The sequence below is a fragment of the Podarcis filfolensis genome (assembly GCF_964270895.1).
Source record: "Podarcis filfolensis genome assembly, chromosome: 5".
Lineage (NCBI taxonomy): Eukaryota > Metazoa > Chordata > Lepidosauria > Squamata > Lacertidae > Podarcis > Podarcis filfolensis.
In genome coordinates, this window is record NC_139608.1 from 5,876,448 (window position 1) to 5,893,108 (window position 16,661).

The window sequence follows — 16,661 nt, forward strand, 5'->3', positions numbered from 1 at the left end:
CGAGCCCGTTGCTCGTGAGGAGCCTCCCATTAGGCTTGGCACTCGCGGAGCGCAGGAAGCTGCCTCATGCCGAGGCCACCCAGCTCAGTGTTGGCGGCACTGGCTGGCAGCGGCTCTCCGGGTTTTCTGCTGGCCCTCCCTGGAGATGCGGTCAGGGGTCCTGACCTGGGACTTTCTGCTTCGCGAGGCAGGCTGTCTGCCAGTTAGTTTTGGCCCAGAGGCGGGGTGAGAAGGGAGGGATTCTGTACAGAGAGACCGTGTGGTGTAGTGGTTAGTTGGGCCTGGGAGACCAGAGTTCAAATCCGCGTTCGTTGGGTGAACCTGGCCTATTTACTGCTTCTCAGCCTAACCTACTTTACAGGGCTGTCTTGGGGATTAAATGAGGAGATCCATGTGTGATGCCTTGAGGTCCTTGGAGAAAAAGGTGCAAGAAATGATTAAATTTAAATAAATCAATCCTGCAGGGTGTGTGAGGCCTGTTGGTTTTGAACTTGGGTCAGGGGAAAGGCAGCGGGTCCGTCCTCATCACTGTCTTCATCCCTTATTTATAATGCTTCTGAAATTACTCAACTGGCATGCAGCGAATCCTCAGCGTGAGGTAGAAAGGCCTTGCATGGTTCCCCCATGAGTAAGTCCCTTTGCCTTTTGTCCTTTACCTTTTGAGCGCATTAAGTCAGAAATTGTATTTTGAGGGCAGTGCTGGCTGTCCCAATGTTTGAGGCTCTATGCAGCTTAATGCAGAATTGGAAAGCTACAAATGTTTGCCCCCCCCCCCAAACCTGGGGTCCTGTTGATGTAATAGCTCAGGAGTGTTGGGCTTCAAATTTGGCTAGCATTTGTGGGATCGGGGCAAAGTTAGTGTGACTCAATATTTGAGGGGGGGTGCTGTCGGCATGATCAAGCAAAGATGGTACTACTGGTATTCTTTATGGGGCAGGAGACTTTTGGCTTCTTGGTAGCTCTTCTCTTTTGTTCCCTGCCCCCACAACCTAGCCCAAAATTCCTGCGGTGTGGTGTCTTGCACACCCCGCTGTAAGAAGCTTTGAAGATGTAACTTTATCATTTGAATGAGGCATGTGGCAAGTGCAAGAATAAGGGAAGGTTTTTATTTGGAAGTGTATTCAGTTTAATTGGCTAGATGCCAGGAATAACAGACTTCATCCAGAGCTGGCTGCATGTTGTTGACCAAGCCAGTGAAAAGAGGCATTTCCTTGGGAAGGAAGTTGGAATTGCTGTTAGTCCTCTATCCAAAAGTTTTAAGTAATTTATGTCCAAAGGAAATACAGTGGTACCTCGGTTTAAGAACAGTCCGGTTTAAGAGCAATTCGGTTTACAAACTCTGCAAAACCAGAAATAGAACTTTACATTGGTCTAAGAACAGAATCCAAACGGTGGAAGGGCGCCGGTGGCGGAAGGCCTCATTAGGGAAAGCGTGCCTCGGTTTAAGAAAGGTTTTGGTTTAAGAATGGACTTCGAGAACAGATTAAGTTCGTAAACCGAGGTACCACTGTACCAGTAATGTCTCTGCAAGTGTGAAGCGGGGGTTGGGGTAGAGGGTGCAGGAGGTTATTGCCAACTTGCTTGAGTTAGCATAAAATTCAGCTCCCCCACCTTCCTCCCAACATTTGTTGGTAACATGTATGTTTCTTTCGGTTGTGGAGTGTTTCTGGGTGGAGAGCGGCATATAATAGGCTATAAGAACCAAGTGATGTATGCAGTCTGTGCACATTTATTTTGGAAAGCAGTAGAAATATCACATTGCTGAGAAGATGTGATTTTTTTGTAGTGTTCTAGACATGCTAATTAACTGTGTGCCTGGAACTATGCACTATGTGCCTGGAATACCAATCATACCAACCATGGTTGCACATAAGTATTGTGACTGAAAAAAATAGCTGGCTGAAATACACAATAAATCCTTTTCTCTTAAGCCAATTTCCAGTGTGCAGATGGCTACCTTATTTTTCTTTCCTCTAGAAAGGAAGGCAGGACTAGTAGCCGGCATAGCATTCTGCTGTGACTCTTCTTGCCTTAAAGTGCCAGTATCTCTTTTAAAAGTAGGTGGAAGAATGAATTATACAGGTTTCATAGTGCTTCATATTCCACAGGACCGTGATAACTGCATGGGTGGTACTATTCCTACTGCCGCTATAATAGTATAGCTGTAATCCTGACTATAATAGTAGTGTTGATATCTTGCTGCTTGAGGGTGATTGTGACTTGGCCAAAGGTCACCAGAACTCATTAAATTTTAAGGCTGCTTTATTGTTTCAGTGGTCTGGTAAACCTGGATGAAGGGACGTGGGTGGCTCTGTGGTCTAAACCACTGGGCCTCTTGGGCTTGCCGATTGGAAGGACAGTGGTTTGAATCCGTGCAACGGGGTGAGCTCCCGTTGCTCTGTCCCAGTTTCTGTCAACCTAGCAATTCGAAAGCATGCCAGTGCAAATAGATAAATAGGTACCACTGAGGCAGGGGAGGTAAGTGGTGTTTCCTTGCACTCTGGCTTCCACCACAGTGTCAGGTTGCACCAGAAGCGGTTTAATCATTCTGGCCACATGACCTGGAAAGCTGTCTGTGGACAAACACTGGTTCCCTCGTCCTGAAGTAAGATGAGCGCCACACCCCATAGTCGCCTTTGACTGGACTTAACAATCTAGGGGTCATTTACCATATTTTTCATTCCGTAAGGCGCACCTAGTTTTTAGAGGGGGAAATCAAGAAAAAAACACGTGTAGCCTGTCTGCTTCTCCCTGAGCTTCTCAGGGCTACTGTGGGAAGCCCGGCCCCCCCCCCCCCCAGCCCTAAAGAGCAAAGAAGCCAAGACAGCGAGCGGGATCCATCCCGCTGGCTGTCTTGACTTGTGTCTTGTCAGCTATCCCTGAAGCCTTTGGAGCGCAGCGGGACCTCCCGCTGTGTTCCGGAGGCTTCAGGCGGCTATCCCTGAAGCCTGGAGAGCGAGAGGGCTTGGTGCACACCGATGTGCACCAACCCCTCTTGCTCTCCAGGCTTCAGTGAAAGCAACGCGAAGCCTCAGGAGCGCTTCGGAGGCTTTGTGTTGCTATCGCTGAAGCCAAGGAGCCTGCATTCGCTCCATAGGACGCACACACATTTCCCCTTAATTTTTGGAGGGGAAAAGTGCGTCCTATAGAGTGAAAAATACGGTACCTTTTTAAACCTGGATTGCCCCAGCCACTCTGGGCGACACCCAACAAAATATTAAAAACACAAGAAAGCTTCAAACATTAAAAACATCCCTTCAGATGTCTTCTAAAAGTCATATAGTTGTTCAATTAAATTTTTGCTTTAATGCTCATGGACAAATCCAAAGGTTTCTGCTAAAGAACTGGCTATAGATGTATGTCAATTGCATAGATAGACTAGAAATGATTGATGGTAGCAGTACCACCTCACAGTCTTGCTAAAAGTTTACAAGGAGGCCTTCTGGGACTTGGGGTGTTTGTGTAATTGCCTGTTTCTGTTTGAATGTTCTAAAATTATATTGAGATCACTAGTAAAGATCAGCTATCCTTGCTGGAGGACAAGGTCCAAACTCTTCAAAGAGCATCCTCTTTCCTGGAATGGCTTTCACCTTACCCTCAGGTTTTTGCTAGTTAATAGGGAACCTAATGTAAATTGTCAGCAGCTGGGCTGAGAGGGGTGCCTTTAAGGTAAAGGTAGAGGGCTAATGGCAGAACTTGGTTGCACTGCCACTTGCTTTTGGCCTTTCTTTTTGAGGACAAGCTTCTTCTTTTTTTGCATAGTCACTGCTCTAGGCTTCCAAACAGGAGGCAGACTTGGAACAGTGTCAGTCAGAAATGCCAGTGGTGGACTCCTCCATAGTTGAGTAAATGCCTTGGCTCACAGAAACACACATTTCTTTTTGTCCAGTGGCTTCTCATTTTCAGTACTGAAAAGTGTGCCTTCAGTGTTCGAAACTCCCATTGTTCTAGGCACAATTTGCGACAGGGAATTTCATTAGTGCGAGCTGTTTCTGAGCTCTGGGCGCAGTACTGCACCCAAAATTTCAGGTTGAAACTGCAGAGTGGAAGAAAAGGAGAAGAGACCCTCTTAATAATATTAGGAGGGTGGGCAGGGGAAGGACTAGACCATGGAAAAATGAACATAATATTTTAGCTGCAGTTCATTCATTTTCAGCTTTGTATTGTTATATAAATAGTACGCCAAGGCATTCAATTGTTGCGCCCATAACCTAGGTTTAAGGTGCCATTTAACTCCCAGCTTTCATATCTCAAATACTGTGTGACTTCTCTGTTAAGAGGTTTGAGAAATGCTACTATAGTTACCTGGGTAAGGGGAACAGCATTCATTATAAGTGATGGTGACTTGAGCTGATTAATCTGTGTAGCAGATGGCTCTCAGAGATCAGAGAGCCATATACTGTCATACCTCATATTATGTTTGATTCATGATACGTTTTTTCAGGTTGTGTCCTGTGGCAACCCGGAAGTACCGGAAAGGGTTACTTCTGGGTTTCGCCGCATGTGCACAAGCGCCAAATTGCGCCATGCACACGCACAGATACGGCATTTCATGTTGCAGGCTTTTCATGTTGCGGACGGGCCTCCGGAATGGATCCTGTTCGCAACCAGAGGTACCACTGTAAATCTAGGATTTTCCAACTGGGGCTGGGTGTTATATTGGTACATTGTTCCAAACTGGTTTGAAGTCCATATCATGATACTGGTTTCATAATTTTTGACCTGCCAAAAACCCCTGAAGCCAGCCAATGCCTCTACATAACTCCATCCTTATTTCAGACATCACGATTCATCACGATGTTGAAACATTGTGATATATCACATTGTTGAAAACCAGCTATCACCCAACCCTACTTCCAACAAAGTGTTTCTTTGAGATTAGGATAAGGCTAACTCCCTTTTAAATTGGTGGCCATTTCTTGTTACAAATTCCATAGCTTTACTTCTCACTGTTATGAAGAAGCTCCTTTTGACTGTCCTTGGTGTTCTACCCCTCATTTTCATTGAATGATGATTGGCTTTAGTATTATGAGAGGTGGGGGGAAACCTTTCACTCCACTCTATGCATACTTTTGTAAATCTCTATCATATTTTCTCTTTCTGATGAGCCTGTTCATATTCTGCTCATTTGAGCTCTGACTACTTAGCTTGAGCTGAGCTGTGGAACTCCTTGTGACAAAGTTAGTCAGCAACATAAATTTCACTAATTTGTTGGGGTGTAAATAATATTTGATACATGGAATAGAAAGCGTTCCACTGTGTTGAGAGGAAGTCTTCCCAATAGGGTTGAGAAAAGCAGCAGTGCTCTAAGACAGTGTTCTTCAACCTTGGGTCTCCCCTCATGTTGTTGCACTATAGCTCCTGTCATACCTGACCATTGGCTATGTCAGCTCAGGATGATGGGGAAGCAAGGTTGAAGAATTGCGCTCTAAGGAGCATGAAGTTATTTGAGAGAGATACTAGTCTGTACTGATGCTATCTGCATTATTTGGAGAACGGAACAAAATATGCATGGCTGGCTGTGATCTGTAATTGCCATCAGCTCAAAATGGCTATGTGCAAGTCTGCTGTCTATAATCTCCCTTGCACAGTACTGTTAGGAAGCTAAGATAAGAGCCGTTGTTAAAATGGATGTGCTGATTTGTGTACAAGACGAATTTGTGCTACACCCTTCAAGCAACGATAAAGCCGCTTGCTTCTCTCAGAGCAGTTTGTGAAAGTGGTAATCCCAATTTGATGTCAACTTGGATGCCCACAATTCTCCTTGCCAGGGCAGACTATCTTTTCCCTCCGACTCGCAGCAGCCTCTAACAGGTGTTCGCTTGTGCAGTTTGGATAAGAAAAGAAAATGGCTGTCATTTCCTTGTCCTTGAACCAATGAAGCAAGACCCTGTTGTGTTTGCAGAATCAGTAGCCAAAAAGGTAGAGACTTGGCTAGTAGCCCAAGCTGATACTTGTGGATTATTGTATAAGAAGCTAGGAACAGTGGTACCTTGGGTTACAGACGCTTCAGGTTACAAACTCCGCTAACCCAGAAATAGTACCTTGGGTTAAGAAGTTTGCTTCAGGATGAGAACAGAAATTGTGCGGTGGCGGCAGCGGGAGGCCCCATTAGCTAAAGTGGTACCTTAGGTTAAGAACAGTTTCAGGTTAAGAACGGACCTCCAGAACGAATTAAGTTCTTAATCCGAGGTACCACTGTACAGTAGTGTCTTATTCCACCTAGTACTCTTATTCCACCTAGTACTCTTGGAGCATGACATTGAGGGGGGAAATGCAAATTTAGAGTCTAAGGTTATTGATTATGAAACAAGTTTTCTCTTTCATGTCACAACCCTTAAGATATTTGAAGATGGCTATTAGGCCTGGCCAGTGTATCGATGCATCTGAAAAGTTCTCACTCAATCCTCCCACTCATCCCAAAAAACTCTAAGCTGCACTGCTGGGAAACTACAGTGGTGCCCCGCAAGACGAATGTATCGCAAGACAGAAAACCCGCTCGATGAAAGGGTTTTCCGTTTTGGAGGTGCTTCGCAAAACGAATTTCCTATGGGCTTGCTTCGCAAGACGAAAATGTCTTGCGAGTTCCTGCGGGTTTTTTCCCCTCCCCCCACTTTTCCCCAAGCCGCTAAGCCGCTTATCAGCTGATCCGCTAAGCCGCTAATAGCGCTAATCCGCTAAGACGCTAATGGGCTTGCTTCGCAAGACGAAAAAACTGCAAGACGAAGAGACTCGCGGAACGGATTCTTTTCGTCTTGGTAGGCACCACTGTACACAGAATGTGACTGATTGTGACATCTGAATCTGGGCTCATAGTTTGTGTCTCTCCAAACAAACCATAAACACTAGCCAAGATTTTTGTAAGTCACGTTGAGGCTTTTTTCTTTTTAACGATCAGATGGTATATAAATTTTATGAAACAAATAATAAATTATTGGCTTACTGTTTGTGGTTTATTTGGAAATCAGCAAACTGTGTGCCTCTACCTTGGATGTCATGATAAACCAGATTGTGTCTTGTTTCCCAGCTGCATGGCAGCAGTAGGCACTGGGGAGGAGCAGAGTAAGAATTTGGCTGCTCATTCACATTAAACCATTTAAAAAAAAAAAAACAACTTCTGTGCTATTCCATAATTTGGTACAAATGGTGGATTCTGTACCCAAGCCTACTTTACATTGTTTAAAATATAAACTTTCTTGCTACATATCATGAGTTGTTGGTTCAAGGCAGAACTGAGAACAAAGCTTCCTCTTCTAATTCCAAAGAACAGCTATGGACAGTTACTTGGAACATGACTTTGTCTTTATGTGGAACAAATCTTGGCAACCTTCCACAATGAGTCATCCTGCTGTGTAATGTACTACAATCTAATGTTGCCAGTTCTGTGTCTTAGAAGACTGTTCTGTTTCTGGAGTTGCCAATCTGTTAATTAAGGAGCCACAGAATTCATTCAGAATACTCATAGCACTATCTATGACACTCCTGAGCTACTTCCTTTCTGTTATATAATTGAATGCACACAAGTTTTCTGGCCCAGTTGTTCCCAGAACTGTGGCGGTACATCCTTGAATTCTTATCTAAAAGCATCTTATCCTACCCCACTTTCCTTAAGATGTCTAGAGCTCCTGGTTTCTCTGGCTGGAGGTAGGCATCTGTCAGAGTTCCTCAAAGAGCTGAGGTGCATCCTGGCAAATAAGAATAAGGCTTGTGGAGAGGCAGCTGTTGCTACTAACAATATTTTCTTGCTTCTATCTCCTTGATGCTTTGCTCCTGGAAGGATGCTACCTTCCTGTTTTAAAAAGTTGAGTCAAGTGTACACATTTGTGTATCTGCTTAGGTGAACAATGTTAAACCCTAAGCTCACTGCCACACTAAGTGAAAATTGTAACATATTTTTGCTCTTATGCAGCTTCTGAAAATGGTTATGGCTGGCTGGCATGCCTTCTTAGCCCTTAGCAGGGCACTTTCATAGCTAACATTGCATCATCCAACCTATAAAGCATGCCACTTATCAACATAAAGAGTTGGTGAAACATGAGAATTGTGGACCCTATGAAATCAATACTTCTTATTCCTACTTGAGAATTCTCATCAGCTCTAAGTTTCCATGGAGAGCCTGGGGAAGCCCAGAACTTTAAAGCTTCAATTAGAAATCACCCAGCAGGTGGCTCTAGAAATCTCTCCTGCAGTGTTGGGACAGGCTGCATGCAGATTCATGTAACTAGGAGCCTATTGAGTGGTGAAGTAACTTGTACTGTTTGCAAGTGTGCTTTCAAGAGCTGCTTTTGCAAGGCTGATACTGAAGTTAGACCTATGCAGGTACAGACAAGCAGCTACTTAACTCTTCAGCTGCACCTTGCAAATAAGTCTAGCTTAGACTCTAAGGAACACAATATGAAGTTTGCCTTGACCAGAGATCATAACAAAATATCTTATTGGACTACCTCATGTAAATATTGCAGTTCCATGTGACTAATTAGGGGAATTGGACAAGCTTCCAAGCCAGTGTTTGCTTATTAGGCAAAGAGTAGTTTTGGGACTAGAAGTCCACTGATGTCAGTTGGTATTGGTATTCTACCAAAACCTGAAAGGACTCAGAACCTTGGTCTGGCAATTGGATTTATAAATTTGAGCACTGCATATTATGGAACTATCTGTGTAGTAGGGATTGTTGGTAAATGATGTAAGCATTAAGATGACAGCATGTTCTGTTAGGATGCATAAATACTGATTGTTTGGAATAGAAGTGCAAGGCATACGCTTCCTTGATGGGAACAAGCCAGTGTCCAAGAATAATCTTGATCTGGTGAAATGGGAGTCATTGAATTAGCCGACTTATCAAAGCTATTAAATTGTCCTAAGCCTATGCTCTGTACTGTAAGTCTCATAATCTCCTCTCTTGTATCTGTAGATATGATTTAAGCACCATGGAAAAGAAAGATTAAGATTTCAACATGATTGGAGGCCTATTCATTTATAATCATAAGGGAGAGGTTTTAATCTCTCGAGTCTACAGGGATGACATTGGGTAAGTACTTCAACAACATTTTCACCCTGCTTTCATTCTGCACCCGCATCCAAGTTCTTGTAGCTTCTGAGCTGCTGCTTTAACTGTGTATGCATGTAGAGATTGTGTGCTATGTGTTGCATCCAGTCTGTGTCTATTCTTCTACGTCTCTGGGTATATCATAGCTTGAATCATTCCCAGTCAAATGTCCATCATGATAGCGTAGTTGGGAATAGCTCTCCTTAAATGCCGTATTGATTCTAGTATGAGGAGAACTTCTTTAGGATGGTCTCTCATGGTTACAGGGCTACAGCCATCAATGTGACATTGATCATTGTCTGAACAGTTTCATAGGCTTTAATATGTTTAGGAAAGTACTTAAAGCCTATGAAACTGCTCAGATGCTGATCAGTGTCACTTTAATCATTGTACTCCTATGACCATCACAGACCTGTCTTGAATGCAGCACCTTGGTGTCTTAGTTCAGATTCCTGAGTGCTTCTCTGTTGGGTTTAGAGCATGGTTTAATTCTAGCTCCCTAGAAGTATAGATGGCTTCTGGATCAGGACTAGATTTTAGTATCTCTTTTGTCTCTTATCTTCCTTCAGCTTAAGAAACCGATGCATGCTTTGTAGAATCCTAGAACTTGACCCAATGAGTCAACCTTGCAAGCGTTTACTATAATTCTGCGCTTCAAGAGATATTTATTTATTTGGTCTATATACTACCCTTTATCCAAAGATCCCAGGGTGTGTACAACATTAAGAACATACCTTACACAGTATAATAATAAAAACATAATACAGTACATAATAGTACACAGCATAATAAAATAATCATAAAAAACAACAAGCCCAGCCTTCAAGCCTGCCTTGATGTTGTGCCACATACCTGGGTGGGCACAACTGGCTGAGAGCAACTCCACACTTTTCACCCACCAAGGGCTCAAAGACTTACAATTGCTGTAGAGTAGTGGCCTACTCTCTGTTCTGCTTGTCAGGGCTGCTTTGCCTTTCCTGTTACAGCCCTTGTTCCAGCAAAGGAGGAATCTGAAGCCCATGTTAAGCTCCTGATTGTTCGCTTGAAGACCCACCCTTACTTGCTGCACATCTGATGGCATGTATGATGCTCGGTGTAGTGCAGCTGAGTATGGCTTCCTCAGAATGGTCTCATGGGCCTACTTGGGAAGCATGGTGGGTCAGTTTTGGCCTACGGGCCTGAGTTCCCTCCCCTGAAGTACAAGTTTAGCATAGTTTCCAATTCAGACTTGGGCCTGCTATGGTGATTGGTGTCTAATCTTTTCTGTTATGCTTTAGGCAGCAGGACCTTGGATCCCTTTGGTGACCGTTGGTCTCATAACCTGTTACTGTTAAGCACTGTTCTGGCAGAAGCTGTAGCCTTTAAGTGCATAATTATAGTCTTAAAGATGAGTTTTTCCTCTTAAGGAAAGGTAAAATCAGGTTCTTAAAATCAAGAAAAAATCATAACCATACATTAAAACATACAAAAGATTGAAAAAAGGTAAATACCTATTTACTAATTGTAGTTTTGTGAAGTATAGCCACACTCCAGTAGCTGGCAGATGGGACATAATAGAAAACATTCTGCACACCAGATGAGGGAAAGTAAAAGTCAAGTTCTACAGCTACATAACTTCTCAGGGAGTTACTGTATTTTTTAATGAAAAGAGTGCAACTATAACTTACAGCCAAGGCCACACTTTCAAATGAGTTTTTTATTTTACCTGCAGTGTCTTATTCTGGATCTACTGCATGTTTAGCTACTGTACCTAGTCTCCAAAATATCACTCCTCATATCAGCTCAGTGTAATGCATAATGTGTGAATGTGTCTTAACTTTGTTTCTAGCCTTGGAAATTTGTGCTTTAAGGCTTGGAACATGGCTCCTGACACTTAAGCATGGCTCTACCCCAGGAGCTCATGCTAAACTGATTCTCATCTCTTTTTGAATAGATAATGTAAGCCTCACTATTCAGGTTTGTAAATAGCAACTTACCCATTACCTGCAGCTAGTTTATCCCTGCCAGGAGTCCTTACAAAAGTTGTTAAAGCAGAAAGTTATTGGTATATGTGGGATAAGAGGTCACCTACTTCTTGTGGACTGATAAAGCTGGATCAAATTTATTATGATGAGCCCAGCATTCACTATTACCTATTTGCCAGAAAGTTGGTGCATGGGGTGTTTTTTTTTTTTGGTCTTGTCAAAGTGCTTCTTCTGCCTCCTGAATGGTACATTAAACTATTGGTTTTGGGGAAGGAGAGGGGTTTGAAACCTGTACAATATGGACACACAGAATAAAGCTTCAAATGACACCTTTATCTGGTGCCTAGACATGATCAGGGTGACTAATGTAGATTGTGGATTGGTCACAGCTCAAATTTCTAAAGACAAAGAGGGCCAATAGTAGCATGCCTAGCTGCCTGCATGAGCTTGGAACTTCTGCACAGCTTATTACAGCTGATCTGTGCTGCCATCTTCTATCACAGGACTCTGTCAATCCTCTTCTCATAGGAGGGCTGTGATATGAAACTAGTTAACTATTTTGAAACATGTTTCCCTTTAACTATTTCTAAATGCACTTGGCTGCAAAGGATTGGGGCAGAGCTTTAAAAACCTGTAACACTTGTGGCCAGTCTCAAGTGGAGCTTCTGGCTTTCATTGAACAGCATGTGTCTGCCTAATATGTGAAAGTAAATTCCATGAACTTCGCATGGTTTAAACAGTGTAAAAATTAGTGAGTCAAATTAAGAGTTCTGGATTTTGTCTGAGAGCTTTGTACTGTACAGTGCCAAGAGATCACAGTTAACACTTAAAAAAAAACCCTTATGCATGTATAGAGAAGTGGGTTGTAGTATGGGTTGTAGTATGGGTTGTAGTATGGGAGATAAGCCCTACCTGATATTCTTGGGTGTATCCGGTGCATTATGGAAGTGCTACAAGTAGAAAATAGATGATTGAATCTTACTATTAAGCAGCCTGCTTGTCAAAGCGGAAGCTGCAAGGAAGCAGGGTTGCTGACTAAGCCACAATTGGGTCAAATGATAGTGAGATGGGAAGGAATGTGCATGCTTGCAATAGCACTTGTCCAGATAATGTTGTTATTTCCCAATAGATGCCACACTATTAATAACTCTGTCCAGGGCAGCAAAATAATGTAACAATGTTATAAACCTCATGTAATTCACTTGGCAACAGATTTGTTAGATAACTCCATCTCTTTGCTGAGATATAATTTTCATTCTTGGAACAGCAAGTCCCAAGTGACACTCCAGAAGCCACTGATGCAGAATGGGCTGCAGTTCTAAACAAAAGTGATGCCACTACTAAGTTTCTACTTGCAGATTTTAGTATTACAAGCAGGTGTGGGGAGCAGAATTTATCTGTGCTGGTGTCTTGCAGAGAACATGCAAGGATCTATTGCTGCTAGCCATGCCTTTCCTAGTTTCTACAGAAGGAAAGCTTTATTGGGCAAATCATAACTTCTGTTATCCATGAAATGTGTTTTCATGCATTGAGGACAAATTACCAGACCCATGTGGCTTTGGAATGTTGACCTAGTATGCCTATATAACAGTTCGATAAAGCAATGTCCTGAATTACTATACTGCTCATGCAAGACTTCTCTGGTCAGGTTTGTAGTATGCATGGAGCATGTTTGTCTAGTGTGCAGCAGTGATCTTCTAGCTGCATGTTGGCTTGGCAAAAAATAAAAAATATTGCGTACAGACAATCATATTAGGCAGCTATGAAGTTTGGGTACCGATCAGTCATTGTATTTCCTCATTAGCATTGCTGCCAGATACTGAATTTTGAGAACTTGCCCCTTCAGTAGCTTTCAAGAATCTGTTCCAAAACATAACTAGCATTTAGGTATTTGTATTTCTACCAGTTTATCTCAGTTAGAGCACACTTGTTCAGATTAGGATATATTTCAGTGCACTGACTAATTCAATGAAGTATTCTTTAGGAAAGGACATAGAAATATCAGATTGCAGCCACCACTTTTAGATGGACAAGTATGTGGCAAAGGATGTGTAGGCTAGATATAGGCTGCTCTGCCCACAACAGCACACTGTCTTCTTCTAAATGGTAATAACAGAATCTGAGCATATTCTAACTTGAACTTGCATATGTAAAGTTGCTGCCTTAAACATCAAAGGAAGTGAGGCTTTACAACTTGCTACTTGAATTCTTTTAAAATTTGTGTTTCTTCATATTGCATTTGCATAGCAGAGTCAGAATGGCTTGAAAAGTGGAACCATCCCTCTGAATCTTCAGTTGATGTAGAAATTGTCAACTGGGGCTAAGGGCAAAGAAAAGTGTTTGGCAGGGACTTTCAAAACTCGAAGTATTTGTTCCAAGAGTACTTGTTATCAATAGGATGAGGCTGCACTCATAGAAACAGAGTAATTTATTACAGTTGGTGGTTTTGTGCCTCAAAGGACTTTCGAGAACTGGCAGGCTGATGCTTCCCATCTCCTAAAGCAGCCGAGTTGGCCTCCAAAGTTGTAAGATGGACTTGAAAGCTAGCTAATAATGCGAATTCTAAAACATTCTGAGTTGTCACATTTACTCTTCAATATCTTTAGGGCATGAATGTTGGTATTCAAGTTTCTGCAGCTGAGGACTAGAAATAGTTAAAGCCAAAGCAAAGCAGGCTATTAAAAGTGTGGCCAAAGGCTAATTCAAGCTTTGGCTTCCTTGTCCCATATTTTATCAGTGGCATCAAGTGCCATGATCTGTAGCTGTCTCTTGACCTTGGGTTCTCCATGAACAGTGTTAAACCTGTATGTTTTGCTGCCCCTGTAAGAGCTTCAGCTGCCGCTGCCTAGGGAATTTAAGTACCACTTTGAAACTTTGGAGTGGGAGGGGGTTGCTGTCTGTCGTCTCTTCTTTCTTTTCTTTCTTTTTGTTCAGATTCATTGTGCTTTGTGTGTATGTGTGTGTTCTAACCTTTCTCTTGTTGCTGTCACTCCTCCTTTTTCTTCGCTGGCGCCATTTCTGTTCATCCCATCTCATTGGCTGCTGTAGCAATAGGTAAGAGATGTATGGCAGGATGTAATGGGCACTGCAGTATGGGGAAACTGATTTGATATACCAAATTTAATAGTATGGCCAAAGTCACTGTAGTATTACATCAAAAGCATATGTTAACATTAATGCAAATAGTCCGGCCCATTTCAAAGCAACTCATCACCCTCCCAGTTTAAGAGGTTGAAACCTACAGACTCTTAAGTCACTTGTATAACACATTGTCTGATCTCAAGGAAACTGGTGTATTGAGAAGCTATGTACACCTGAGTCTCCTCCCATTATTCTTAGAGCTAGTATTACTTGGGCAGATTCATCACGTAGTAACGTTGATGCAAAAGAAGCTTGCAAAGTGCACTCTCTTAAGAGTGAAACAGACACATATAACATCTGTCTGCAGCACTAAAGGCAGTTTGGCGCTCTGAGTAGAGCAGGCAGCTGAGCACCAAAGTTTCAACAAATCAGGTATTCTGTCTTTCTGGCTTCACCTCTCTTGGTTTTTCCTTCAGTATTCTTCCCTGTCAAAAGGCAGATCCGGGAGGCTTTGGAGAAGATAAACTTGTACATTTTATAGTTCTCTATCCTTGCCTTGCTTTATTTCTTACACCCTGCCCTTTCTCCAGTGTGCTCAACATAGCTTGGAAGGTCTCTCACCTCCCATTTTATCCTTGCAGTCCTGTGAGGTAGGCTAAGCCAAGCAGGAGTGACTGTCCCCAGGTCTCCCAGTAAGCTTGGTTGCTGAGTGGGAATTTGGGCCTCGATCTCCCTGGTCTTAGTTGCCACACAGACTTGATTTGAGTTTGGTGGAGCATGTATATTGCAACAGACTCTCACTCACTACTGCAACCAAATATTTAGTATGCATTGGCAGATGCATGGATGATGAGGAATGATGTGCTTTGGTACCTGAAAGCATTAAATGGTAAATAAAAGGTACTGCTTTGAAGTTTCTTACCATAGCCGAAAGGGACCCAGTAAGTTCCCAGGGAAGTTCCCTGTTGTTAACATTCCCATAGATGCTTGCAGAGCCTCCTGATTGACGATCTCCCCAGGGTGGAGATTCCTTGCCCTCCTGGGCAGCTTGTTCCACTGCTGAACTTGCTCTTACACCGGCAAGCAGTTGCTTCATGTGCAATATAATATACTGTTGTTCTGTCCATAGTGTTGCTTAGAGCAGCGCTTTTCAACTTGTGATACTTCACCATATGCCTGGCTGTTCAAGTGTCATTAGTTGAAAAGCGCTGATTAAGAGCTAAATTTTACATCTATTTAATAATAAACTTGGTATAGACTATACATGTAAACCAGATTAAATCCTTAAGAAGCATGCCTTCTGAAGTTGGAGGAATAGGTCAGCATGCCTATGTCTGTCAACACCACTTTGGTTTCTTCAGCAGAGATATAGGTAAACAACTTGGTGGGATAGTATGTATCCTGTCTGCCTGGTGCTTTTGGTCTCTTACTCTTGTCTTCCTGCCACATTCCAATTCTCCAGGCGGAATGCAGTGGATGCCTTCCGGGTCAATGTCATCCATGCACGGCAGCAAGTGCGCTCACCTGTTACCAACATTGCCCGCACCAGTTTCTTCCATGTCAAGCGTTCCAACATCTGGCTCGCTGCTGTCACCAAGCAAAATGTCAATGCTGCCATGGTCTTTGAGTTCCTCTACAAGATGTGTGATGTGATGACTGCCTATTTTGGAAAGATCAGTGAAGAGAACATAAAGAACAACTTCGTGCTCATCTATGAGCTACTGGATGGTGAGGATGAGCCGTTCTGACTCAATGCTGGGGGGTTTGTTTAGCAGTAGATGTCCAGAACTTGCATTGTAAACTTGGGGTTGCCAGTATGGGCTAGCAGGTGTTGGGCATGTTGTTGATGTAAACATTCAGGTCTCCCGAGTGCTTAGCCAGATGGGCGGGGTATAAATAATAAAATTATTATTGTTACTATTAGCCTTGCAATAACTTTCCATTTAATGCTAAATGCTAAAGTTACAATGAGCTGGTGCAGCTGGGAAAACTTTGAGTTGGGTGTAGCCCACCGCAAGCACTTCATTTTCTCTGTACAGTAGTTTGCTTCTGCTTTGTATTTAATTCTGCATAGAGTTTAAATTGGGAGGTTAACTTGTCTTCTTCCATCAAATGAATGAGACGACACAGTCATCCTAGCTTTGGAACCAAGATTTCAACTCGTAATGTGCTTTGTTTGTAGAATTAAGTTGCAGACTGAAGACTTTATTTAATGCAGGGTGTGTGTAGTACAAATACCACTTGTTTGGGAGGTAGAACTCTGCTGAACAGCCTTAGCTTACACTAACTCCATAATTGTCACTAGTGTACTTATAGAAATTCTGCTTTAATGAAAGTCTCATGACTTGACTAGTCCCTAATTTGCACCAAGGAGACAATTGGCTGTATCTGAATTTGCTGCTCTAACTGCAACCTTCCAGTTGGCACCCCTAATTCTGTTCCTGCTGCATTATTTGACTATTCTGATGCAGGGACTCTGCAGAACTACCTGCCCTCAGATTAGACACATCGTGGAACGTTTCACGTACAGAAAGATGTGATTAGGTTTGCGAGGGCAGGTAATTCTTCAT

At 42.8% G+C, this 16,661-nt stretch overlaps 1 protein-coding gene and 1 long non-coding RNA gene across 2 annotated transcripts in view; one reads left to right on the forward strand and one right to left on the reverse strand.

Annotated features, from left to right (window-relative positions):
* The window catches only part of LOC310762276, a 466,366-nt gene that overhangs the window by 55,127 nt on the left and 394,578 nt on the right, over positions 1 to 16,661 (reverse strand). The gene's annotated exons all lie outside the window — the stretch shown is intronic.
* Positions 1 to 16,661, forward strand: part of AP2M1 (adaptor related protein complex 2 subunit mu 1) — a 28,387-nt gene that overhangs the window by 831 nt on the left and 10,895 nt on the right. The window contains exons 2-3 of the mRNA XM_083612928.1: positions 8,912 to 9,028; positions 15,554 to 15,819. Of these exons, the coding sequence (XP_083469054.1) occupies positions 8,955 to 9,028; positions 15,554 to 15,819 (340 nt within the window). The 5' untranslated portion in view covers positions 8,912 to 8,954. The remainder of the gene's footprint in view (positions 1 to 8,911; positions 9,029 to 15,553; positions 15,820 to 16,661) is intronic.